Source organism: Perognathus longimembris, chromosome 2 (genome assembly GCF_023159225.1).
Source record: "Perognathus longimembris pacificus isolate PPM17 chromosome 2, ASM2315922v1, whole genome shotgun sequence".
Taxonomy (NCBI): domain Eukaryota; kingdom Metazoa; phylum Chordata; class Mammalia; order Rodentia; family Heteromyidae; genus Perognathus; species Perognathus longimembris.
The window spans coordinates 146,322,759-146,350,751 of record NC_063162.1 but is presented as its reverse complement, the minus strand read 5'-3'; the positions used below and the strand labels follow the sequence as shown (position 1 = coordinate 146,350,751).

General features: G+C 46.3%; 1 protein-coding gene across 1 annotated transcript; it reads left to right on the top strand.

Moving 5' to 3' along the window:
• Positions 1-114: 114 nt before the first annotated feature.
• Nobox (NOBOX oogenesis homeobox) lies at positions 115-27,993 on the top strand. Its single transcript, XM_048337739.1, has 12 exons — positions 115-176; positions 3,495-3,596; positions 4,924-4,930; positions 8,605-8,763; positions 9,959-10,088; positions 24,551-25,102; positions 25,430-25,536; positions 25,831-25,937; positions 26,195-26,283; positions 26,479-26,710; positions 27,068-27,378; positions 27,677-27,993. Exons 1-12 carry the CDS (start codon positions 115-117, stop codon positions 27,991-27,993), a joined length of 2,175 nt encoding a protein of 724 aa, XP_048193696.1.

Below are 27,993 nucleotides of genomic sequence, written 5' to 3'. Positions count from 1 at the left end.
CAAGGACAATGCCCAGGCCCTGAGTTTAAGCCCCATGTCCGACAATAAATAAATAAACCAAGAATCATTGACCTAGATTGTTAGATTTGGAAACAGTACATAAGTACATAGGCCATGGTGAACGATAAAGGATCATTCATGATGCCCTACTCACGGGCAAATCCCCAGACTCATATGTAAGTATGCTATGCTTTAGTGGGTGGACAACCATTAAAACGTAGAATGAAATAGTTGGGAAGAGAAAAATACTTTGTTTTTTACCTACCTCAGACTGAATATATATATATATATGTACTGGTTCATCAATCCCAAATTTGTTTACATGATTAGCAAAGGAGTCTATCTGTAGATAAACAAACATGGAATATAGATATGCCAAGGCCTGCAGCCTGTTTTCTACCCCTGGCCACTACCCATCTAGATTCCCTGAACCCCTCTCCTTGGCTGTAAAATAGAAGAGGTTGTACCGACTGCATCTGCAGCAATCTCCCACCAGCATGTTCTAAATGCTGACACCTAGCAGTTGCAAGGGAGATAATACACTCCATTACTGACACCTCGAGCTGGAACAAACTGGTATACTAGTATATAAAATGTATTCATGTTTCTTTTTCTAAGACACTCCTTCTATCTTCTTTCTATGCTTTCCTCCCATAATCACTAAGTCACATCTTGCCAAATAAGCTATGATTTGAGGGGGACCTCCCTACCATGTTTTATGCACTACAATGCTCGAGTCTCTGCAAGGAAAGTGACCAATAAATAATAGCTTTTATCCTGGTGCTACAGCAGTGTGAGGCTCAGGTTGTTAATAGAGAATGAAGAGGGACCAGGTGAACTTGCATACAATCCTGAAGAATCATCAGAAATGACTTAATTATTTTATGCCAGTATATGTGGTAGCAAAAATCTGGATGTCAAATAAAAATATTTCCTTATCAATATGCATGTCTGTGGTCAGCTTTCAAGAAAATAATCCATTTTATCACCTGTATTTCATGATGACTAATCCCTCATAATCACTGTTCCCAAATTTAAAATAGTGGCTCAAAGAATGATTAATAGGTATATAATTCATAATCCTGATTATGAATTAAAATCTCTCATCTGATTTCAGAGAGCAATCAGTGCTACTAATGTGTCCTTCCCCACTGAAAGCGGAGGGTCAGGTCACACAGACCAGGTTTCATACTCATCTCATTGGACCCCCGTTGCTTCATCTATAAAAATGAGGATTGTGTGTGACACCTGTTTGTTTTGTAGAATTTTTAGAAATGAAGGTAGATAACATAATGAAGAAATTTTCAGAAATGAAGTTACATAACTTATCAGAACATGCTAGGAAAAAAAAGCCACTAGAGAGACAGAGACAGCACAGTGCAGAAGGTAAGAAATCTGTCGAAAGAACTCAGGATTAAGAAGAGATAGGAAGTGGGTTGTGTCTGCAGTGCTGTAGCTCCACTGTAACTCCTGCATCTTGGCACAAATGCGGAGCTCAGAGCACTTGGCTGTATCTTCCATTCCCGTTGAAGACCGCTGGCTCCTTCACTGAGCGACTTATTGAAATCTGAACCTACAGCAGACAAACTCCTAAGACCTCCAACTGCTGCCCCACACACTAGCCTGCCCCAAAGGGGAGGGGAGCAGGGGAAGAATGGCCAAAGCAGCTGTGCCTTCTCAGCATTGGTTGTCTGTTCTGGTTCACTAGCAGGTGAGGCTGGCATATTTTCATCCCCAGTTGCAGAAAATCACTTACATATTCATCATTAGAAGTGACTGCATCCCATTTAAAAGACCTAGGTCCGATGGGTGGTGGCTCTCAAGCCTGCCATCCTAGCTACTCAGGAGGCTGAGATCTGAGCATTGCAGTTCGAAGCCAGCCACACAGGTAAGTCTGAGAATCTTATCTCCAATTAGCCACCAAAAAAAAATGGAAGTGGAGATATGGCTCAAGTAATAGAGTACATTGCAGCTGGAGTAACTCAAGGCCAGGGGACAAGCTCTAAATTCAAGCCCTGGGATCAGCACATAAGGAAGTAAAAAATAAATGGAATATGTCCATCATTTTAAATTTTCATTACCAAAAGAAAAATGCCTGTCACATTTATACTAAAAAAGGAACTTACTAGTAATAAACGGATATCCGTTTTAATATACTTTAAAATATAAACTCTGTGTGTGTGTGTGTGTGTGTGGCCACCCTTGCTCTGCTCACATTCATGCCTTGCAAAGCTTTGCTCAAACTGTGGAAGTCAGGCAGCACATGGCTTTGTTGTGAAGATGGAATATACTCCAAAGGTGCATGTCCACCAAAGGGCTCTGTGGTGGCAAACAGATAGGGTCTGAGTGGTGACTTGTAAACTATTTTTACCAATCAGGAACAAAAAATAAAGTTAATCTGTGACACATGTATACATATACACACAATGAAACAAACCCACAGTATATTCTCATAATATAATCCTAAATTGAAAAAAAAACACCTAGAAATATATTTTAGATGGAAGTGCCTATCTTGGGGAGGAACAAAATACATAAAGGTACTTTCTCCATGTATCGTGTGTGTGTGTGTGTGTGTGTGTGTGTGTGTGTGTGTGTGTGTGGTGTAAGGGTTCTGCATTTAGCAGACGCTAATGTCCTGAGTTTAGTACAATAACCATGTAATTTTGTTAAGTGTATGATCCCCTGTGAATAATAAAATTGAAACCATGAAGTCTTCCCCTCGTGAGATGGAAAACCCTAGCATATAACCACAGGTGTTCACCCTTCCCTGCCCATGGCAAGCTTTCTTGGTCAATCACCATTTCATTTTCTGGTAAGCCCCAGGCTAAGCCTCAAAACTCATCTCAAAATAGTCACCCAGGCAGACAGGATCCGTTCTTTTCCACTAGCTCAGAGCTATTGTATGAGTTTACCAGTCTACACAAAACCGCTCTCCAACTCAGGAGAGAGCTTAGAGCCATATCACTGTTAATAGTAAGTAAATATATAAGTGGATCAAAGGGCTTCTTCACTGTGAACTAAAAGCAAGGGCTTTGTGTACAGTGAAATAAAAACGTATTCTATCCTGATGAATAACCTGAAAACAAACTGAACCCTGAGAACATTGACAGTTGTAAAGTAAAACACAAAGTCTTCAAAATAGACCTATAGCTTCTCCCTGGCAACCAAGAAACAAGGTAGATAATGCAGAGTAACTATTCCAAAGATTGAAAAGGCTATAAATAGAGAAATGAATTAAAAATTACATATATGTATGTACATATATAACATATGTGTATTAAATACCTTCAAAAATCTAAAGAGTTAGTGAATAATAGCCAGATCTTAAAAAGGGGGGGGGGGGTGATCTGTGACTAAAGTTTCTATAGGCATTGACTGGCACAGCTACTTGTATGCTTCCTTGTTTAACACTGTAAGTCTCTCCTGGAATATAAACTGTGGGACCATGCACCTTGCCCTTGTCACCTGCCCTGCCTGCCCCTGACTCCCAGCACAGGGCCTTATCTGCATCAGGTGTGCAGTGACAAGGACAACGTGTGCAATGCCATTGGCACTAACCTCCAGCCAACCTCCTTGCATTCCGCCATGCAGAGGTAAAACACCGCGGGGCTTGCCTACTCCCTGGGAACCATTGTGTTTTGCTCCTTTGATCTCTACTTCTCCAATCTCTAGACACACTGAGGGTGCCTTTGAACAGATCCCTCTGTCCTAACCCTAAATTGGACAGAACTAGTTACAACTTTATTCTCCTTCCTATCTGAATAGTGACATAATGTTTCACAGGGACACAGTCCAAGACCCACATTGAGCTATCCCAAAGGAGATGCAAAAGGTAAAGGAGTTTTAAGTTGTTTGAAGCAGGTAGCTAAAGGAAAGTGAGAGTCACAAGCAAATAAAGACAGGGATTTGGGCTACAAGAATCAGGGACAAAGTAGATGTGAAAAGTACAGTTGATTGCCTGGCTTAACAAAGTTTGAAGAAAAAAACGGTGAGCAGTAAGCAGAAACATTTTTCTAAGTTGGAAATCTTGAAGCTAAGATGCTCAAGGCAGGACCTAAGTGAACTACGGGAAAAAATGTGCATTATCTTCAAACTCATTAAGACCATACTGCTCAGTCCTATTCCCTTTATTTGTATTTGAATCTATGTATTCTCCAGACTCTGAATATTCATATGAAACTAGCACAAAATCATAAAAAGGCATCTGGTCTCTAACCAAATCATCCACACTCAACCTTGTTATTTATAATTTTGTGTCAGCATTCTTTAGTGAATGAATAAATAATAGTAACCTAACTTTTGACGAAGCACTAAGGCTGTAAAAGAACTAGTTTGTTACTTTAAAAAATGCCCCCAAATATTTGTATCAAATTTTAACTCACCTTGAAAATACTTGTAGAATGCACACAAACAATATTTTTTATCTATTAGGAAGACATTTCTATTCACTGGTCCCTTATAGAAATGCCCCTGCCTTATCCTACTACATTTTACTTACCGGATTTTAATATCATTCATTGTGAATTTTTAAATGCACTCATCTCTCAAATACTGAGCCTTCCCCCTGTCTTTATGAGCAAATACATGAAGCACATACAATAAGGACATTCTAAAAATAATTTTAAAAGTTTTCCCTTTTGATACGCTGGAAAACACTCAAGTGCCTCTTAACTTTCTGCCCTATATAAACTTTGAAAGACCATTCACTTCACCTTTAGTTCCCTATTCCTGCGAAAAACTTCCTTCGCTTCAATGGTCCCCACGCTCTGCTCTTTAATTTTCACTCTTTAAAATTCAAGGAGGCCTCCATAAATAATGAGGTGAAGAGAAATGGTATAGAAAATCATTGGGATCCCTTTTAGATGGTGAATTTATTATGCATATTTAAAAATTGACCTTTTAGTCCATGTTTTTATTCAGTTCTATGGTAAAGACTTGAGCAACAAGGTCAGCTTGAATATTTGTATGCCAGTAGCTCTCAACAAGTAAAATGCCTGACTAAAAAGTCAGAGATTAAATCACAAGGAAGCCAATAGATTCTATTTTATGGCTAACTGGAGGTAAGCTAAAGATACTTTAGGAGGAAAGTTAAGTTTCACATGAAAAGAAAATTCTGTCTTAAATCTTTAAAAAGGCACCTGCAAATCATTTTTAGAATTCCTTCTCTAAATTAGCTATTTCTAGTAATTATGTGTCCATGTACATGTACAGAAATAATGTGAATCACAGTCATGGTACTGGTCTTTGTTCCTGTTTCAGAGGTGAATAGCTCTCCATGAATAGCTCAAAGGCTTGGCCTTTTTCTTGGAGAAACTGTACAGCAGCACTAAGATCAACAAAATAATGTTAGGATTCAAGGGGACAGGATAAGTGAATTGACTATGAAGGATGAGGGGTTACAGAGGCCCCGAGTGACTTAAATTTCCAATTAGTCGTATTCTAGCCTATCCAAAATGCCATAGACTAACAGCCTACTGTGGGCTTCCAGGGAGACATATTTCACCTTGTTGGAAAGAATCTCCCTACAAAGTTGCCATCTAACATCACAGAGATGACCCATTCCCTCCAAACCTGGCAAGATCCCCGAGGACAGACGTGCTCAGCCCCATTGCTACACTGTAAGGATCTGGCCTGAGAACTTCAGTTGAGTCATTCTCCAGGACAGCTGAGATTTAACTCATAGCAATGTGAAGTTGGATGATAAAGGTACTGCCTAGCAAAAAAAAAAAAAAATCATCCAAAACAATAGTAATCAAATCTTAAATCATATTAATTTACAATTGTATCCTTATGGCCGAATTTTAAAAACTTACTTGTTTTTCATCTGTTCCCTAGGTTTTCAGGTTGACCTTTACATAACTGGTGAAGTGCTTGCTCACTGACGTGTGCAGGCATGCCGGATGCCAGTGGCTCGTGTCTATAATAGCTATAAGAGAGACGGAAATCTGAGGATGGAGGTGAGAAGCCAGCCCCATCAGGAAAGTCCATGAGACCCTTATCTCCAACGAGCTAGCAAAAAAGCCCCAAGTGGAACTGTGGCTCAAGTGGGAGGCTGCTAGCCTTGATCAAAACACTCAGAGGACGTGCCCAGGCCCCGAGTTCAAGCCTCAAAACACACACACACACACACACACACACACATACACACTATAGATAGAAGAATGTGAGTGACATTTTTCCTAGTTATGAGTTCCACAACCATTGGCAGGACAATAGCCTCATGCCACTTTGTAATGAGTTAAATCTTAATAGAGCAGATAATCCAGTTACATGGGACATACCAAATTAGCATATTGTCCTTAAACACAAGATTGACTGTCTGCTATAAACCAGACTCTTGGCTACAAGAGTGTCTTCACAAACTCACGCGATAGTCAAGTGAATAAGAAATGGAGGGTGTGTGTTGGGGGGGGGGGGGCGGCGTGTTACTACCAGTTACTCCTCTTCATTCAGACCTCTAATTCTCCCTGTACTCTTCACAGTCCTTTAGTAACCCAGCTTCCTAATTTGCTGAGGAAATTGTAGCCATAAAAGATGAACTCAATGGATGCCTTGCCTTTCCCGTCCATCAGCACTTGTCTGTTCTTCCTATACTGCTGCCTGCCCACCCCCTGGTGGCCTCACGCCTCTCAAAGCTGCACCCCACCCCCCTCCCACCCCCAGAAACCATCCAGGGCCTTTCCAGGTCTTCCCTGGAAGCTGTTCCTCTTTCCTACATCTGCTGGGTCATTCTCATTGGTGTAAAAGATTACCATCTTAAAAGCCTTCTTCTATTGACTCTACCTCCCTATTAGTTACTGATTTTCCTGTGTTTTCTTTCATGCATTTTTATTATTATAAAGGTGACATACATTTACGTAAGTCACACAAAGAGTACATTTTGAACAATGTCACCCCTTCCCTCCCTCTCTCCCAATTTTTCCCTCCCTTCCCCACCCACAAGTTGTACAGTTCATTTTCAACATCGTGTTTGGTGTGCATCACTGCTGCGTTTGTTCACGCTTTGTCCCTCTGTTTCTGTGTCCCCCTTTATCCTCCCACAGACAGATAAATGAACAAACAAGACAACAAAGAAAACAAACACAGCAACAGAGGAAAAAAAGACCCTCTTGTTTCCATTTCCTAGAGTTCATTTTGATAACTATTATTTTATATGACTAGAGGCACATAGGCCTTGAGCCTTTGTGTTCCTCTCCTTTGAGCGTCCTCCTTTAGTCTCCCTTTGTTCAAAATGCCCAGAGACCTGTGTGATTTATTATGCACCAGTGTATTTTTTTAACCATCCAATGTGTTCACTTGTAGATTTACAGGCACATTCTAACTTCCACAAATGAAGGAAACGATGCAAGCTATGTTTCCATGGATCTGGCTTACTTTGCTTAGTATAATTTTTTTCCAAGGCTTTTCATTTCCTTATGAATGGCACAGTATCATTTTTTTTCTGATGCATCGGTAGAATTGCATTGTGTACTGAGCTCTGAAGAAATGAGGCTCCTTAAATACATTGTCTGAGTTCATTCTAGATTAAATTTGAATCCTCCCCTTTCTCTCTTATATTCACTCCAGTGGTGTTGTGGCCTTACTGTTCCAGCACAACCACGATCTGTCAGGATGCCAACAACAATCCATATTGTTGAAGCCAGTGGCCAAGCCCCCATCCTCATGAGCCTAACCTAGCAGCTTGATGTTTAATGCCAGAATTGTCCAAATGTCACTCCCCGCTCTTTGGCTGGGCTAGCTCTGTGGTTTTTATTGGTACTTCCTTGTTTTCCTCCAGTCTTTTACTGCAGGATAACTCGTGGACAAAAGTTTGATGTATCTTCTCTCTCCTCTGGTGATCTCATCTAGCAAACAAACTAAGCAAGACTGCAAAGCCCTGGGTCAGTACCTGCAAAACCAAAAGGGAAGGGAGGGAGGGGAAGAGGAAAGGAAGGAGGAATGGAAGGAGCGAGGGAGGGGAGGGAACAAAGAAGGAAGGAAAAGGGGAGAGAGGGAGGAAGGGATGTAAATAAGATACCCCAATCTATAGCATTATTTTATGTTCTCTCTTGCCCACTCTTCAGATTTCCAGGGCCTCCTTGTTTTTCCTCAAACACGCCCAATCACACTCCTCCTTAGGGCTTTTGCTACAAATCAGGACTCTAAGGCTCATCCATATGGTATGTGAAAGGGAATTTTCCCCAATGACACTGTATGTAAAGAATGATGAACAAAATAAGACAAGATTCTATGCCATTCTTGCCTCTCGGTTATTCTTCCCCTAAATCAAAGAGCAAAAGTTTCAAATGAAAGAAATCCCAATCTAAAACACTCCCCCGACACGACAGCCAAGCGTTCGGCTTTATTCAGTCATTAGCCGGACGGAAACCCTCCCGTGCCCATTTTTCTGCCATTCTGGCAGCAAATTGATAACCTCAGGCAGTTTTAAATTAGCACCCTTTAAAAATGGGCTGCTAAATTAGTCAATTACGAAATCACCTCGCCCAAATGATTAAGTTCAAATTGCATTTCAAATCCATCACCTGTTTTTTACTGTCTGAACAGAGCCCTGCTCTAGGATTGTTAATTGCAATGTTTACCAGCCCGTGTTTTCACACTTAGATCGCATGCTGTGTAGAGGCAGCAGCTGGCACGTCGCCACCTGCTGTTTCAAGCAGCCTGCCAACCAATGGGAACGCGAACATTTCCATTATGAGAATTCGCCCTGCTTCCATCTTTAACCCCGTGGGGGCAGTTTGCAAGCCTAAGACATCACAGGAAGTAAGCCCAGCTAGATCACCTTTGTCATTGGACAGGAGGAGAACCTGGGCTTGCGTCTGTCAACAGCTTTAGGAAAGGCTAGTTTCCATGCTTACCTGACACACAGCTGTGCCAAATCATGGCCAACCGATCCATTCCTGATTCTTTTCATGCCCAACTAGTTGTTTGTGAAGCAACCATTATCTAGCAAGCCATGTTTCTGTATTACTTGACCTTCAAAATAAAGCGATGAGGAGCCAGGTATTTTAACTTCCCCTCATGAGAATAGATCATCAGAAGGCTTAATAACTTGCCCAAAGTTAGTGACAGAGCTAGAATAGGACTTCCAGTCACCTGACTTCAGGTCCCCTGCGAAACCACCATTTCCCCAACCATTGCCTTGCTTCTCGCTGAGTTTGACCTATTTCCAATCAGTAGATGGAGCTAGAAATGCAAACTCGTGTGTCCCGTCGGTTTGCCTATATGGCTCACTATTGAACTCAGGCTCAGGTCCAAGGCCATTCAACACAGTCCTGTGTCATTTATCCCCTTCTTTCCCCTTCCATCCGCTCACCATACTCCAGCACCACAGGTAACTTCCAATTCTCTAGCTGCTGCTTTGCCCCTCAAAGTCTTTGCACAGCGAATCCCTCTGCCCGTGCATAGCCCAGTCTCTACCCCCTGCACTTCATCGTGCTTCCCAAGCAACCAACCAGGAAGCCATTTCCAGAGACCTCACCTCAAAGGCCTCCCCTGTCCTGTCCCAAGAGGAAGGGGGGGGCACATGGCGCCCTTGGTTGATCCTCCCCAGTAGAGGGAGTAGTCGTTGGGACCTAAGCCTGAAATGACTAAACCCATAGAACCCCGCCTTCCCCTTGGGGAAAACAGTGGGGTTGATGAAAGCAACATGAGGTAAGACTCTTCATGAAGCAGGTGTGCCATGGAGACCTGGCCCAGGAAAAAAGGGGCTGGTTGTGGAAGGGGCATGAATCAGATTCCATTGTGTCATACTAAGCCATTCAACAATATCCACATGAACTTCTTGTACCCTAGATGTTCCTACAACCCAAAGCAGATGGATCATTTTCCTTGTTTCATGTGGTTCCTTCCTGATACTAGCAAAAAAGAAAACAAGTCAAATCAATAAAAATAAATTGAGATAGGATCTCATTATGTAGCCCAACCTGACTTCAAACTCTCAATCCTCCTGCCTCAGCTTCCCAAGTACTGGTGTTACGGGCATATTCCACAGCAGCCAGCTTCAGAAAATAACACAAGGTGCTTTGTATTCCACTCTGTGTCGTCACAAGTTCCTTACTCGCAGAATTCTCTCATGATAAAGAAAGGTAATGATCTCTTCCTCATCAAGTTTATTCCAGAGCATCTAAGAATAGATGATTTCTAAGATCCCATGCCTGGCCTAGAATTGGTATGATGATTCTATTTTAGTTCCAGCTAGCAAACAAAGTCCTTATAATTCTTGCCTACAAATTGTTCTCCAGAGCTGAGTATAGACTTACATAATTATCTCAGAGCTGGAAACAACTCTAGAAGACATTGAATTTGGTACTCAAATGATTTTTATTATATTGCAACACTATTTGCAAATATCAAGACGAGAGAGAGAGAGAGAGACTTCAGAAAATTCTCCAGCACCCAAATATAGAGTATTAGTGACCATTTATTTGCTCATCACTGAGATACACACACGGCAGAAGTTTCTCCACCAGGGGGCAGCCAAACCTTACTAAAATCCAATGCGCGTGCTCTACTTTCACCCTGAGCTGATAAAAAGTTACTGCTGTTTTCTACTCAGTTCAGAGGGGGCAACACCTGAAAACTCTATGAAAGTATCTTCATACTGCTGAGAAAACTGGAATTGTGACAGAGCAAGACCTCTGAGAACAGGACTGGGTGCTACTACAAGAGCTAGGACCACTGAATCGACTGCAAAGGGCTAAATTGGTTCCATTTACCTGCACAGAAAACTCAGTGAAATTCCCAGTAATCATCTCAAAGGAGGGATGACAGAAAAGCAGGTAGTCTGTTCTACAGAAGGACTAGAACCTTGGAGAAGCCTTTAGAATGACATGTTGGATTTCTTATGATCCCAGGGATATAGAACCTAGAGAATCAAAATTAGACTGACGAAAAGGAGATACAGGACCATATTGTTCACATTGCTGAGCTGAGTGCATAAACCTGAATTCCGACATACCTGTACCTGATAAATGGGAAGCAAGTCAAGTACATTCCTATATTTACTCAGCTTTTGCGTGGAGCTCATAGGTGCATGGAGAATCTCTTGATTTGCTCAGGAAGTTCTGTCTAGAGGCAAGGGAGCAGGAACATTGCATAGGATAGTGCTGTTCCTTACTCAAGGGCAGCCAGAGAGATAGGCATGCTTTTTTCTTAGTGTTTAACAATCTTGTAAATCTTCAGACGAATTTATGATATAGAATCCTCCCTGAAGAAACAGTACTTTCTCACCTCTGAGCTCTGTTGATTTACTACAACCATCTTCTCACTCAGAGGTCAAAGAATCAAGGAAATTGAAGCCTGCCTCTTCCCTTTTAAACTAAAATCTACAAAGGAAATTTCAAGGTGAGAAAAGACATAAAACCACTCTAATGTTTAAAATACATGGCAAAGAAAACGTTATCACACTCTTAACAGAAAACTATCCATACAGACTCAGTGAACCTTTTTTTTAATTCCAAGGGCTACGAGATCACATCATTTGGGGCCACACAAAATTGTCAATACTGGCTGGGCACTAGCTCACACCTGTAATCCTAGCTATTCAGAAGGCTGAGATCTGAGGATCTCAATTCAAAGCCAGCCTGAGAAGGAAAGTCTATGATATGCTTATGTCCAATAAACTACTCAGAAAAAGCCAGACGTAGTACTGTGGCTCAAGTGGTAGAGCACCAGCTTAGAGCAAAAGAAGCTCAAGAACAGTACCCATCCCAGGCCACAGTTGTAGCCCTAGGACTGGCAATAAAATACATACATACATACATACATACTTACATACATACATAAACACATACATGCACATACCTATGTTTATCAACACTGGAAGAGGAGCCATGGGCAGCCAATGAGAAGCATTGTGTCAGTACAACCATGTACCAAATGATTTCATAGTCTTTCAGGGTGTACAACTGAATGTTCTCCACCTGTGTGTAGAGAAAGGTGGTAGTATTCATATTTGAAGCATATAAATATACTTAAAGTATATAACTAATGTAATATATAATACAATATATAATTAAATGTAATATATTTAAGTGTGTGTGTGTGTGTGTGTGTGTGTGTGTGTGTGTGTATGTACTGGGAGGGCTTGAACTCAGGGCCTCATGCTCTTACTTAGCTTTTATCACTCAAGGCTACTACTCTACCATGTGTGCCACACTATCAGTTATAGCTTTTTGCTGGTGACTTGGAGATAAGACTCTCAGAGATCTTTCTGCCCAGGCTAGATGCAAACCATAAACCTTACATCTCAGCCTCCAGAGTATCTAGGATTATAGGCATGAGCCACCAGACAGAAATACTTTAGAAAGCATATCAAGTATCAATATACTGTAAGATGATTTCTAAAGGCTAATATATGCAAAATCTAAGTTCTTGAGAAAAACATTTAAGGAAATAATAGATAAAAGTATCTCTTAATTTGATGAGAACACTAAGCTTATATATCCAAGATGCTAAATCAAGTCTAAGCACAGCACTGCATAAAGACATACCATTTTCTAACAGCTTAGACTGTCAGTGATAAGAAAACATCCCAAGGCCTGCTACAGACAAGTCATGTGTGCAGAGAAACCAAGGTAAGAATAATGCACATTTTTTCCTAGGAACAATGAAGACAGAGAGAGTTCATCAACATCCTTAATACATTAAAAAAAAAAACAACCCTGTCATCATATAGAATTCTATACCAGCTCCAACTCTCAAAGGCCAAGACTTCTAAGACATAAAAAGCTGAAAGAATCTAATACCAGACATTTACTACAAAAACAAAGTGTTAAAGGAATTCCTTTAGCATGCAAAATTACCTTGTATGAAAAATCTGTATCTGTCCCACGTAATAATTTACTATTGATAATAAGAAGATATAAAATATATACTGCCTAACAAATGTTTAGCTTTTTGAGGACCTGCCATGCTGATCTGTAGGTATGTAACTCAATACATAAGAAAGATAATCTGCATAGTGCAAATACATACATAAATATATACATATGCACACAAGTATATACACATACATACACACATATATACCATGGACTATCCATCAGCCATAAGGAAAAATGAAACGATATCACTTATAGAAAAATGGTCAAAAGTAGAGATCATCATGATGACTGAAATAAGCCAAAATAAAACCCACTAATATCAAAGATTCTCACTCTCATTTTTGGTGAATAGACCTAAAATGATGATGATGATGATGTTGATAGCAATGAGATTGGAACAGGAATGTGAAAGAGGACTTCTCTAGAAAGGAGATCAGAGGAGGAGCAGGAAAGGAAGGAACATGGAAGGGTGAAGAGGATAGAAGTAAAACAAACCCCACAACCTGTTTGAAATGTGGCGGAGTGGAGATGGGGAGAGGGTGGAGAGGGTCAGCTTGTTCAAAGGACACCGTGTGCTTGCCGATCACAATGAAACCATTTCCTATTACAAATGTATGTTACCTCCAAAACAAAATTAACATTTTATAAGATATGGGGCTAATATCTGCAGAAAGAAAATGCACCCTACCACAAAGGTGGGAGGTGCGGGGGGGGGGGCAAAACTTGAGGAAGTGTACTGCCACGTGAAAGCAGAAAGCGGCAAGTCCAACATCTAGTTAATCCCAAAGGAGTCACCTTCAAAACTCAGGTGACAAAACAGCAGTATACTCAATAGGTCAACAAGTGAGAGGAACACTGCATTTATACAGGTATAGTTAGTAAAACATAAGGCAAAAGAACAGGACCCAACAAGGGATGTCACAAATAGCAAGATGATAAATTTGAACCTGACCATATCAATAATTATTTGCAAATGCTCCAAATAACCTAATTAAAAGGCAGTGGTTATCAGATAAGTAAAAGAAGCCAAATAAGCTACAAATAGTACTATAAACATGGGCTGAGAACATCATTGAAGATAGTGGCAGACCTAAAGGGTTGCGGTCCTAGCTCTAAAAATCACACCCCCTACGACTGTTTAACCAAAGAGTGATTCTAAATCAATGTCACTTTATTCTCTACAGGAAACACAAGTATTTCACATGTTACCTCTAGTTGCTGGATTCTTCTCAAAATTCCTGACGAATATTTTCCAGAAGCAATGCAACTTGAAAGCTCATCCAACACCTTTTTTTTTTTTTTGTGGCCAGTCCTGGGCCTTGGACTCAGGGCCTGAGCACTGTCCCTGGCTTCCTTTTGCTCAAGGCTAGCACTCTACCACTTGAGCCACAGCGCCACTTCTGGCCGTTTTCTGTATATGTGGTGCTGGGGAATCGAACCCAGGGCTTCATGTATACGAGGCAAGCTCTCTCTCCACTAGGCCATATCCCCAGCCCCCCAACGCCTTTTTAAGTATCAGACTGTGAATCACCAGAAACAGCAATGTGTTGCATGATTCTTGTCCTTCTTTCCCTCCTGGGTTCTTTGTTTATTAATTTGACAAGTAGGCAACAATTATAATTCAGCTGTTATGCCATCTAGGTAAGCCTGTATCAGTGAAACAAACCAGTTCACTTCTTGTGTCCACGAAATGTAAAATACCACAGAGGAGACAAAGTATAAAAGGAATAACAAACATAGCTACATTTTTGCGGTGATGAAAATTTAGGAGGCAGGTGTTAAATCAGCACCGCCAAAGGAGTGCATGCTGAGGGTCGCACTGAAACAAAGACCTGAGGAGGAGGCTTTGGGGGCAAGAATCACCTTGAGAGTGCGGGCGTGGACAAGACAGCCACGGAAATGAGGTGGGTGGTTAAGGGTACCGCAGAAAGTCCTCCAAAGTGTGGCCTGTGTGGCTTCATTTACCTTTTAAGACCCTGGAGCCATGTGAGTGTGTTATGATATGCGTGTGGGGGGGTGTGTGGTGTAGTGTGCGGTGTGTGATATGTGTGTGGTGTGTATGCGGTGTGTATTACGTGTATGTGGTATATGTGGTGTGTGATGTGTGTGGAGCGTGGGGTATGTGTGGTGTGTGACATGTACATGGTGTGTGTGCACTATTGTGTGGTGTGTGTACTATGTGTGTGGCATGTATGATGTCTGGGGGGTATGTATATGTATGGTGTGTGGTATGTGTGGTGTAGTGTGGTGTCTGTGTGTGGTGTGTGTTAGGTTTTAAAGTAGGTAGCCGATAAAGGAGAACACCACTCGGTATTCAGGCAGGAGAGAAAGTCTATTACCGAACTGCTGGTCTGTGGCTGAGATGAAGCATGGCCAGAGAGAAGGGGCGACCCCCAGCCTGCCCTGCCTTATCTAGGGCAGGGGCAGGGGGTGTGGCCAGGTGGATTCAGATGTGACCTCAGGGAAAGAGGAGGTAACTGCCTCCAGGTGTGCTGGTTGCCCAGGTAACTGGGTGGAGATGTAAGCTGGTGGGAGCATCTGCCAGGAGCCCTCAGAGGCGGACCTTACATTCCAGCCTTTTTTTTTTTTTTTTTTTTTTTTGGCCAGTCCTGGGCCTTGGACTCAGGGCCTGAGCACTGTCCCTGGCTTCTTCCCGCTCAAGGCTAGCACTCTGCCACTTGAGCCACAGCGCCGCTTCTGGCCGTTTTCTGTATATGTGGTGCTGGGGAATCAAACCTAGGGCCTCGTGTATCCGAGGCAGGCACTCTTGCCACTAGGCTATATCCCCAGCCCACATTCCAGCCTTTAAATAATTATGGACCTTACAGTGGGTATGTGGTGAATGTGTGTGGGGTGTGTGGTATATGTGATTGGGTGATGTGTGTGTGTGTGTGTGTGTGTGTGTGTGTGTGTGTGTGTGTGTGTTGGCATGCCTGACATCCCAGCTATATAGGAATTTGCCTAGACAAAAATGCGGGAACTTATATGATAACTGAAGCATTATTACCATGACAGCACTGGTGGCTTACTACTAGAATCCTAGCCACCTGGTAGACTGAGGTCTAGGGGGCGGAGGCCAGGGGGTCTGCAGCTAGCCCAGGTGGATAAATCTAAGAGATTCCTCTCTACAGTTAACCAGCAAAAAGTCCGAACTGGAGGCTTGACTCAAGTAGTGAGACTCTAAGTTCAAACTCTATCTAAAACAGAACAAAACAAAACATTCCTTCTTGCAAGAATGTGGAGAGAACTAATGGTCCTGCTGGAGTGGGGAGAGGGGAGAGGAATATTCTGCCCGTGTTCCTAAGCTGTGAGCGACAGACAGGAGTCAAAGGGGGATTCGAACCGGGTAGGTGGGGGTGGGAATCAGGAGTTCAGTCTGAGAACCACCATTAAATTGGAAAAAATTCAAGAGAGCTGGACTTAGCAAAGAAGCTAGAGCACTGAGCCTTGAGGCTGTGTTCCAGAGTTCAGATCAGAAAGGAGATGTCCTCACCGAAAGCATGCAGTTTGTGCTGACTGGTCCCCCCATCTCCACACTCTGCTCTGGGTACTCCCCAGTTCGGTTCTCCCTCCCGTCAGCCTGCTCTGCCCGGAGGGAGCATCTGACCTCACTGGAGGTCACCTCAAAGCCCCAGCCCCATGCTAGCCTTCCCCCTCACTAGCCCAGCTCCGGAGACAGACAGGGCTTTTGCACAATGAAGACCGGGTCTGGCCGTCTATCCAGTTCTATCACTACCTTCAGTGCAAGGGAATGACAGGTTTAACAGGCTGAATTATGTCCCAGGTAATCAATCTAGCCTGCTATTGTTTAATTGCTCTGCCTTACTAAACACAAGCATCCTATTTCGCCATCCCTTCCTCCTCCTCCTTCTGCATAGGAAAGTTGCTCCCCGCTTCTAAGCCACATCGGGGCTCTCGCCCTTACTGACGTGGACCAAAGTAGACATTGAGAGACAAGGCGAGGCCGTTTCCAACTGGAATCCGTGACCATGCTGGAAGAAGCTTTCCAAGTTTGTCACTCACAAAGGACAGAGGAGTCACCTGACCCTGCCCTGCTGGCCCGATGGCTTGTTGAGCTTCTAGCTGCCAAGTGTGGACCAGTCTGGCTCTCCCCTTACTGTTATGCCCTATGCCAGCCTAGCACAGAACTTCTGTGAAATGAGCAACTCCTCATGGGCTTCAGACTCAGAAACAAAATAACATGGGTCAGTGATCCATGGGAAGATGGTAGAGGAAAAGCCTAGAAGAGGGGGAAAAAAAAAAAAAAACACCTAGAGAAGCCTCATAGCAAATTTTCCTTTTAATACTTAAAAATGTATCTGTTAAATTACAAGGGGCTCCCGCAGCATTTGGAGCATAGTTATATCATAGAGCTGTGATGTAAGTTCTAGAGACAGAGACAATCGAACAATGCAGTTTTTAGAATACCCTTTGGAGGGCTCAAAATTACACACGGAATGTAATTATAATCATGAAGAAGTTGGCAAAAATACAACAAAGAAATGCACTAAACTGTTAACAACCAATGTTGTTATTTGAAGAAAAATATCATTTCTTCTATTTATAATTAATCTGCATTTTACTGTTTTGGGTTGGTTTTTTTTTTTTTTTTTTTTGGTCAGTCATAGGGCTTGAACTTAGGGCCTGGAAGCTAGCTATCTTTGAGCTGGTCCGCTCAAGGCTAGTGCTCTACCACTTCTGGTTTCCTAGTGTTTAACTGGAGATAAGAGTCTCATGAACTTTTCTGCCTGGGCTGGCTTTGAACCTTGATCCTCAGATCTAAGCCTCCTGAGTAGCGAGGATTACAGGTGTGAGCCACCAGTGCTGGACTCTGTGTGTGTGTATATGTGTGTAGATATATAAATATATATAAAACAAATGTATACCTCTACTATAATATACTTATTCTTTACTTTTGAAACAAACTAGTTACAAACTTCTCTACTTGTCTATACTCTTCTGAAGGAAATGTGTATAAATCCATACTTAAAATTATTATCAGCAAAATATTAGTAATGTTGCCATATACAAAGTACACTATTACATTTCATGATTTAAGCTTAACCAAGTCTGGAAGAACTGGGGCTGGGGATATGGCCTAGTGGCAAGAGTGCTTGCCTTGTATACATGAGGCCCTGGGTTCGATTCCCCAGCACCACATATACAGAAAATGGCCAGAAATGGCGCTGTGGCTCAAGTGGCAGAGTGCTAGCCTTGAGCAAGAAGAAGCCAGGGACAGTGATCAGGCCCTGAGACCAAGCCCCAGGACTGGCCAAAAAACAAAAAACAAAAAAAAACAAGTCTGGAAGAACTCAACTAGGGCCAACACATCACATTCGGTTAATTTTTAAAATGTTTATTTAGAGATAATTATAGATCCACCTGTGGGTATAAAACATAATGTAGCCATTATTTTTTCTGATTTCTCCTTGGTACCATCATGCCTAGCTCCAGTAAAAATAGCAGTCCAGGGAAATCAGAGACGTTGATTGGTTGTATGTCAGCAATGTTGTGTATATTCCTGCCTGTAACTCTTCCTGTGCGATCTTCCCTGCACATGTGTGGGAATTCTGTAATGGTTACAGGAGGGAGAGTTCCATGTTGCCACACCTTTATAGCCACGCTCCCCTCCTCTGCTCTCTCCCTAAATCCTGGTAATGGTGATCAACTTATAGTCAATCAGTGAGCAATTATTAAGCACAAAGCCAAGCCCAGTGATTGACACAGTTAGCAAACAGTGCAAGCTAATGGTGAGCAACAGGCGCAGAACCAGACTGACTGGGTTCAATTTTTGGGCGGCCACTTTGTGACCCTGAGAAAGTAACCCAGCTTACACAGTGTGTTCAGCAAAATGAAGCTAATGACAGAACTCCATAGAACTGGGATGAGAACACATTGATGTGTGTAAAGCAAGTGAAAATTCTGTTTCTGGCACAACGTAGATGGATGGCTACTGCGTAGGTATTCACTTCCTGTCCTGTAACAGGTAACTAACTAGAAGTTGCAGGGCTGAGGTCCAATTCCAGGGGTTCCCACAAATCAGATCTGGCCACTCTCCCCAATACTCCAAATGAGAGAGACAAGAGGTAGTGAAAGGCAGAAAAGGAGCTATATTACATGGTAGGACTTTTCTGCTGGGGCTGGCTTTGAACTGTGATCCTCAAATCTCAGCCTCCTGAGTGTCTTGGATTACAGGTGTGAGCCACCAGCACCCCACTGAGCTTTAGGTTTAAACAGAAGAAGAACTGGGGCAGGGGTGAGGAGTATGCATGATTATACGGTCCCACACAGTGTGTGGCCTGGTTGATCATTATCTCAGTTCTGGTTAATTGTGGGGGTGGGGGAGGGGATTCTGGAGAAGTTATTATTGCTGATGTCACCAGCGCCCTGAGACGGTTGCCAAGTGCTTCAGCATGCAGTGACATCCTACATGTGACCATCTTCTTAGGATGATGTCTGGCCTGCTTTCCTTTCCCTTGTCACAAAGATATTATCAGTCCTAGTCTTCCTGGAACCCAAATCCATTGATCACACAGGAGAAAGAAACTCAGTGTAAAGGAAACAGATATAAAATGAAGGCAGAACCAACAGAAAATAAATTTCAGTACATCCTGGAGTGCTGGAGAGAGCCAGAAGAGACGAGAAAGGATAAAGTGCCTCTAAAACAGGCCACACGGTGTTAACAAAAGAACAGATCTGTAAGTATTCTTTCTTAAGTCACACAGCACAACTGTTGGAGGTTCATGTTAAGCAACAGCAGCAATAGCAACAGGTCAAACACAGTCACCATTCTTCTTAACGCCATCAAAGCCTGACTGCTTGGAGCAAGGCCATCAGAAGGTATTAGCTGCTTGAGAGCTAGCAGCTCACGCCTGTAATTTTAGCTACTCAGGAGGATGAGACCTAAGTATTGTATTTCAAAGCCAGTCCATGCAGGAAAGTTCATAAGACTCTTACCTCCAATTAGCCACCAAAAAGCTGAAATGGAGGTGTGGCTCAAGTGCAAGCCTGGAGTGCAAGGCTCTGAGTTCAAGCCCCAGTCCCAATACACAGAGAAAAATGTTATTAGGCGGATCCACACCAGGACCTGCCTTTGTCCTGCCCCTGCAATTTCCATTCAGCCAGCTGTCCTCAATTCCCTTCAGAGCAACCCCAAAGCATCCTTCCCTGGGGGTTTCCAAAGAGGACCCCTTCACCCTAACACACACACAGAAGAAACTGGTGGTTCTTACGGTGTCTCCACCATCAGCTTTGCTGTCCTGGGCTCACAGTGAATGTCCAGTCACCTGGCTATTTGCCTCCTTCAGTCCTAGGAGGTTAGGGACCCTGAACACGCACCAGCCTTTCCCCTTCCCTCCCTTTGCTTCTCTTCTGGGCCATATCATGGCATCCCGGCTTCCCTAGTTTGCTGTGATTCTAATCTCCCAGGCCAGGGCGTGTGTATATCTCAGCCTGTCTTCCACAGTAAGTTCCTGCCCAGGTCCTTCCAAATGACCTGTTGCTGCTGGCACTGAGGTGTGGCGATCGCATAAGGGCACATTACCTGGTGCATCTGCTTTGAAAATGGATCTCTGCCAGCCACCATCTTCTGCGTCCACCGCCTATCACGTGAACAGGAGAAGGAGCAAGGACCAGGAAAGCTTATTTCCCTCGCTTGCCCTAGTTTTACAGTTAGCTCCACATACACCGAAAGCCATGGCCCTGCCCTAGGAGCTCAGACACTTACGTTTGTGCTGTGTCACGCTCCTGTCCTCCCGAAGACAGCATGTTGGGAGAAAATGGCTCCTGGGAAGTGGGGGCAGTGGTGTCAACTGGACACTACAGCAGGCAGCTCAGCAAAGGTTCAAAAGTCACTTCCTTTCCCTATCTTCAGCACCCCCCCCCATCCTCGGGATGGTTCTCAATTGACTTTGTTTTTGAAAAGTCTGAGTCTCAAACTCTGATATGCATACAAATCACCTGAGCTGAGGTTTGGGGTTTTGTTTTGTTTTTAATGGCGATTTCTGTGGTTTTCCATGGACTTCCTAAGACTTTGGGGGGGGGCAGGAGTGGGGGGAGAGATGGGGACTGAAAGGATCATTTTAAACAAATTCCCTAAAAAAAAAAATCTTGATTCAGCAGGGCGGGGGGGGGGGGTGGGCTTTAAGGAGACTCCTGGGGGAAACAGCAGATGAATGGAGACAGAAGTCTCTGGAAACTTCTTATTCCACCTTTATCCAGGCAGTGAGGAGGTCCCGGGGGTGTTTCTAAGGAGGACTGTGACATGGAAAGCTTCCCAGCTCCTAGCTCAGGAATCACCCTCTACAAGAAGCCCCATCGCGGCCCACGAAGAGGTTCCAGAATGACCCCCCCCACACACACACACACTTCTAACACCCCCAATGCATAGCTTTGATGTGACATACCAAATTGCCAGGGAACGTCTGTGGCAGGCAGTCATTTCACCGTGGTTCCTGGCATACAGTAACAGCTGTCCTATAAATGTTAGACCTGGAGATGTACTGTGTTCCACTCACAGTATGGTCCTTACCAGGTGGTCCCCACTGAACTCCCCATCTCTCCCTGCTGGGCCAGCATCCAAGGCTGCAGAGAAATGGGGGCGTCAAGCTATGCTAACCAGAGATGGTCTAGGAAGAGGACTAGAAATGGGACGCCCAATAATCGGACTGCTATGGAGATATTCGCCTCTAATGGGCCCACGTGTGTGGGTGGAGTTTCTGTAGACTATTTAAGGCCCAGGTAGATGTACCAGTAGCTGATTATGCCGCATGCAAGCACCCGGTGTCCAGAGTATCCAAGTTCTAGAATGGAAACACCTGGTTTCTGGTCAGGCTCCCGCTCTCGCTCTCTCCCTCCCTCCCTCCCTCCCTTCCCCCAGATCCCAGCACCTGTTTGGAGACCTGGCCAGGCCTCTCGCCCCACCCTGGGCAAGGCGAGAGAGGCAATCGTCTGGCAATTCTGTACGTGTTTTCTCTCTATGAAGGGGCTGAGAAGCATATGGTGAGCTAGGTAGGAATCCTGGAAGCCCACCCCCTTGTTCGCTCTCCCCCAGAACGAAAACTTCCCCTCCTCAGGGAAGGAAAGCAAGCTATCAGACGAGAAGACATCTCCACTAGCTCAGGCCTTGCTCCCTGCCTCTGCCATTGTAACCCCCTGTCCTAGAAGTATGCCTCTCCCAGGGGTTATGAACCCCACAGTTCAGTACAGGGATTTGGGGGTGGTGGGTGGGAAGGGGCTCATTAATGCCGAGATCAGGCCCCAGCCAGGGTGAGCAGGCAGGAGACAGCATAACCCAGTATTTGTGCTTCCCTTGGTAAAAAGATTCCAGAAGTCTCCACCCATGCGTCACCCAGAGGGGCTCAACCAGGTTGGGTGGTGGGGTGCATGCACCCCAGAGGTGGACCTCGCCCTGGGGGAGACCCCGCGGCCAGCCTGGCAGGGGAGGGGCTGCAGGTGCTTGGTGGAGTTGTGCCCAGGAGGGCCCCCCCCGTGCGCCCTGGGGGGGTGGGTGGGTCCCCCTCCTCCCCGCCCCGCAGGCTCCTGCTGCGGCTACCTGTGCGCGTGCGCACGCGGCACCGACTCCGCACACCTGTCCGCCCCGCAGACTTCATTAGGCCGCGCCTGTGGCGGCCTCCTGGGCGTGCGGCCGCCGTGGAGTCCCGGGCCCTATGGAGCCCACGAGGGATTCCTGCAGGAAAGCGCAGGGTGAGCGTGCGCTGGGCTCGGGCTGGGGGGGGGGGGGCTGGCTGTGTTCCCGGGGGTCCTCCGCCCACCCTGCTGCTGCCATTAGACCACAGCGTGGGGCCCGGGTGGGCGGCTGGGGCGGGGGACAGGAGCGAGGCCACCCCAGGCCTCGGAGGCTCCCGGAGCCCCTAGAGATGGTCTAGTGTGGTTCTGTTCCTTGCTCCCCTCTTTCCTTGCTGGGGGCAAATTCAGGTGGTAAGGCGCGTGTTTGTGGGGTGCCTACTGGGTACCTGGTTTCTATACTAAAAGCTACTCCAAAAATGCTACAAAGCTACACACACACACACACACACACACACACACACACAACCACCCCCCATCCCCATTTTCCTCATCGGAAATGATGAAGCACCTTCCTGGTGGAGCATTCTGGGGGGGCAGGGGATTGGGAAGTGGGGTGTTTGATGATACACACACACACACACACACACACACACACACACACCCATCCCCATTTTCCTCATTGGAAATGATGAAGCACCTTCCTGGCGGAGCATTCTGGGGGGGCAGGGGATTGGGAAGTGGGGTGTTTGATGATACAGAGACTGAGAGCAGAGCATGTGGCCCTGTGCTCTACTAACTCACCCCTAAAATCCCCAGTTCATTGGATAGAAACCTTTTCATGAGGACAGGAAACAGTTCCTGTATTTCAAAGGAGCCACCGTACCCTCAATGGCTGGGGCATGGTTAGAAAGAAAGGAAGGCAAGCTTTGAGGATGGGTCTAAGGGGGTTAACTCGCCATGGGCCCTTCTTTGGTTATCAGTGAAAAGAGGCCGGACCTAAGGAAGATGGGGCATGCAAGAGTTTTGGATAGTTGCGGGTGGGGGGAGGAGGGGGGGCAAAGAGAATTCTAGGATGAGATCCTGGGAGGGTTGGGGTGGTACTTCCTATGATCCAGCCTTGTGTGTGTATGTGCATGTGTGCACGTGCACACACATCAGTCCTGGGGCTTGAACTTGGCCTAGGCCACTCTCCCTAAGCTTTTGAGGTCAAGCCTAACACTCTACCACTTGAGCCACAGCTCCACTTCTGGCTTTCTGGTTGTTTATTGGAGGTAAGAGTCTCACAGCCTTTCTTGATTGGGCTGGCTTTGAACCAAGATCCCATGGGCACTGGTCTTGTAGTTTTCTTAGCCGTAAGGACCATGTCTTATACTTAATGGTGGTGGAACTTGGGACCAAGATGACATATGCAGTGACCCAACAGTGTGATAGTCAAAGGCAAGATTGTGCCCAAAGTCGAGAAGTTAGTTATTTATTCATTTTTGTGCTGGTCCAAGAGCTAGAGCTCAGGGTCTAAGTGCTGTCCCTGAGCTTTTATTTTAGTCTTTTCCCATTTGAATGACAGTTCCATTTCTGGCTTTTTTGGTGGATAACTTGAGATTAGAGGCTCACGTGGGCTTCTCTGCCTCCCTCCTATCTCAGCCTCGAAAGTAGTGCATTACAGGCACGAGCCAGCAGCACCCAGCCTATCATCCCTTGGAGAGCCCTGTCTAGGTTTCCAGAGACCCTTGGACTCACCATACCCTTTGCAGCAGCAATGCCTGCATTCCCCATAGAAACGGGTTCCGATCTGCACAGAAGCAACATTCCCAATCATCTGTTTTTCTCATCCGACTCCCAGCAGTCATCTTTTAGAATTCCCCAACTAGGTGCCTTTAAACTCACGCCCCACATGTCTGGACTAGAACCCAGGATCGGAACCCCGAACGAGCCATTGTTCTCATACCCTGAGCTAGGTGCCCATCACGAATGCTTGTATTTGTTTCCATCTTCAAACCTGAATTGGCTCTTTGACTCCTCCACAGTGTGATGCGAGTGATTCCCAAGGACACCCTGACATTATGATCCCCATTTGGTAGGTGAGCAATGACAAAGCTTAGCACCCAACAAGAGAAGCCCAGCAGAGCAGGAAGTGGTACTTGTGTGTGTCAGGTTCTTGCTCGGGGGCTGAGGATGGTTGTTGCTGCTCTCCACAGGCCAAGAAGCTGAAGGCAAGGCCCTGGCCACTGAGCCGGGGGCGGAGAAGGCACCCCGGGGCTCAGGCCTGCGTCGTGAGGAGGCCCCATGTGAAGAGCTGTCACTGCTCGATGCCAGCCCAGGACGGAAGCTGCTGTCGATGGCCACCGGAGACGCGGCAGGACCCGGGGCCTGGACGGCGCGTTCACCGCTTAGCTCCCACCCTGTCCACAAAGAGCAAACCCCAGTGACTTCCAGGCCTCAGCCTCAAGGGGATGGGGGCTCCTTCCAAGAAAGGAAGGGGAAAACAGCCAAGAGGCCCATTTCTCCAGTGCCGGGCAAACAGAAGAAGCCCGGTGCCACGGCCCTGGCCTCAGGTGCATCTTTGGGGGGCACTGACTCAGTTGGTGTCACCCACAAACCAGTACCTTCTGGCTCGGGCCCAGGCCCCTACCACCTGGCCAACCTCCTCAGTACATTGGCCCAGAACAACCCAAACTCAGAGAAGAAGAAAAGGCCGCCAGAAGTGACCTGCCAAGTTCGAAAAAAGACTCGAACCCTGTATCGCTCAGGTAAGTCCCCAAAGGGGAGGTGAAACCCAAGAGATTTGGGGTTCCCCGTGGAAAGGGGACTCAGTGGGAATATTGGAGAGGCATGCTTCCCGATGGCTAGTGTGTATGTCATGTCCTGTGAAGGGAAGACAGGGTTGTGTTACCCAGGGAGAAGCGCACACCATGCAGGCCTCTGTCAGAGAAAGATGGAGGGAAGGAAGGTCTGGCCGGTTGGGAAACTCAGCCGTGAGGCTTTGGGGCTGGGGACAGGGGATTTCCCTGCAGGAGACATTGGGGCCTCTCTCCTTTGCTAGCACATCACCACCTGCTGCCAATTTCTTCTTGCAGACCAGCTGGAGGAGCTGGAGCGAGTGTTCCAAGAGGACCACTACCCGGATGGAGATAAGCGCCAGGAGATCGCCCAGACTGTGGGAGTCACTTCCCAGCGCATCATGGTATAGGGGGCTGGCTAGCGTGTTAGTGGGGGTGATGGGCGAACAGGCCATTGGAAGTGCGGCGGGCCAGAGGATATACCTCCTGGAAATTCGGTCTTGGAGATGGAGTCGTGTTTTTCTGCCCAATGACAGGGCCACAGCTGTAGGCCGTAGAAGAGCAAGGCACTGTGTCTGTCTTTTCCTCAGGCCACGCTAACAGAGGGACGGAGTGGCCTCCTGTAGTCATGCAGCTCAGGACGATGAGCGACAGCTGCTCTCTCCCATCGCTCCCGTTCCTGTGTCTGTCTGCTACAGGTATGGTTCCAGAATCGCCGGGCAAAGTGGAGGAAAGTGGAGAAACAGAACGGGAAAGAAAAGGAGGAGAATCTGGCAGCCCCTACCCCTGCCAGCAGTCACTGCAGGTGAGAATTTCTCTTCCTCCATGTCACCTCCAGAGAGGGGCGGTTGAACCCCCTCTGGGAATCTGAGGTCTGGAAGAGGAGGACTAGATGGTGGGACCTGAGTCTCGGGGTTGGTGCTGAGTGTTTTCAGGGTTCTATGGGGCGGGAAAATGGCCAGTGGGCTTTGGGGGACTCCGGCAGCCCATTTCCCTGCACGAGGGCTCTGGTTTGAGTCCAGAAGCCACCAGAACTGCAGTCCTCCTTCTCTCTGCCTCCAGCTCCACGGCGGAACTGCCACCTCCTCCTGGGCCTGTGATGGCAAAGCTGGAACCCCTTTCTGCAGGGCCCCCCCTGGAGACCTTTCCAGGTGAGCACAGGTCCCCTGGGGAGAGGAAAGACAGGAAGTGAGAATAGAGCAGCCTTGCTTGGTAGAGGCAGAAGTGGGCCGAAGCTTTCTGGAGTTTTCTGAGAGGGACCCCGGGTATCAGCCCACTGAGAACCCCCAGGCATCTGCCTCCCCATCTTCTCACCCATCGAGACTCACGTTGCCTTCTGTCCCTAGAGCCCCCCATGTTGCTGACTTCTGACCAGACTCTTGCCACCACCCGGCACAGTGAGGGGACACCGAGGGCGGTGGTGACACCCCCACTCATCAGCCCCCCGCCCGTCCGGAGGACCAACCTTCCTTTTCCCTCGGGGCTGGTCCCCACTTCCCAGCTCCTGCCCCTGCGGACGGATGCGCCTGGCAGGGGCCACAGCCACACAGACGGGCCTTGTGGTTCATGGGGCACAAGGTATGGGACCTGAGGAGGGAGGAGACCCCGAATCACCTGGGGACAGGTAGAGAAGGAGAAACGAGAGACCCCAGGAGGTGGGAGGGCTGATGCGGACAGTGAATGGCCCATGCCATGGGGAGTGAAGGGGATGAGAGAATGTAGAGCGAGAATGGTGTAGAACATTATAGAAATAGAGCAGAGACAAGCGGAAGCCTTAGAAGCAAAGGGAGGGAGAAGAAGGGGCAGCGGTGGTATTGCAAGTTGGGGTTGCCACAGGAATGGGGAGCAGACTAAGGGCACTAGTCCCTCCCTCCTATGTGGTAGGAATGGGGAGGCCACCTCGCCATTTCGTTAAACCCTCTCCGTCCGTCACAGTGTCACCCCACCACCTTCCTTCTCATACCTGGAAGACTTGGAGCCTCTGGACTACCATGCCAGCAGTCAGATGGGGCCGTTCCCATTCTCTCAGCCTCCGCAGAGCCAGCTCTTCCAAAGCCCTCCGTCTCCGTTCTCATACCTTCCCCCCTTTCCTTTGCCCTTCCTCACCCCCAATTCCTTGACCTTCCCACCACTGGAAGACTCTCTCTTTTCCTTTCCTTGTGGCCCCAGTGGGGGGGCACCCCAGGGCTATTTCCCAGGTCCCCCCTCAGGGCAGATCTTGCTACCACCACCCATCGGAAACACAGGTGAGTTGCAATGAGGAACGGTCACTTTCGTGATGGAGGAAGATGGGGTGTGGCAGAGGAAGATGGGGTGTGACAGGAAGCCTCAGTGTCTGGAAGGCTGACTGCAGTGGGGATTCATTTGAAGTACATATTACTTGGGACCAAAGAGCCTGAAGGAAAGCCTAGCAGAGGGCCCACATTTGCAATGGGTTTCTCCACTATGCTTCTTTGGAAAGTGGGAGGGACTCTGCCATAGAAGACATTACAGTTTGCTGTCCATAGTCCTGTCCAGTAATTCCTGTGCTCTCTCACCCCCCAGGTACAGCTCCCTGGAATGACCCCTGTTTGCCAGAACTGCCCTTCCCTGGCTCATCATGCCCACCTGCCCTGGCACACCCTCCTGGAGGAAATGGCTTCCTTCCTGATCTATTCCTCACTCCCTGTGCTCAGCCCATGAGTACATATCCTTCTGCAGGCCCCAGTGGATTGCCCGAAGAAGCCAGACCAGAAACAGGTCCCTCAGTCAGCAAAGCCCACGGGGAGCAGCCTCCCTCTTCCCTGGACCAGCCAGTACCCGGAGAGACCAGGGAGGCAGACAAGAATAGTCATGTCCCCTTGTGGGGGGCCAAAGAATGA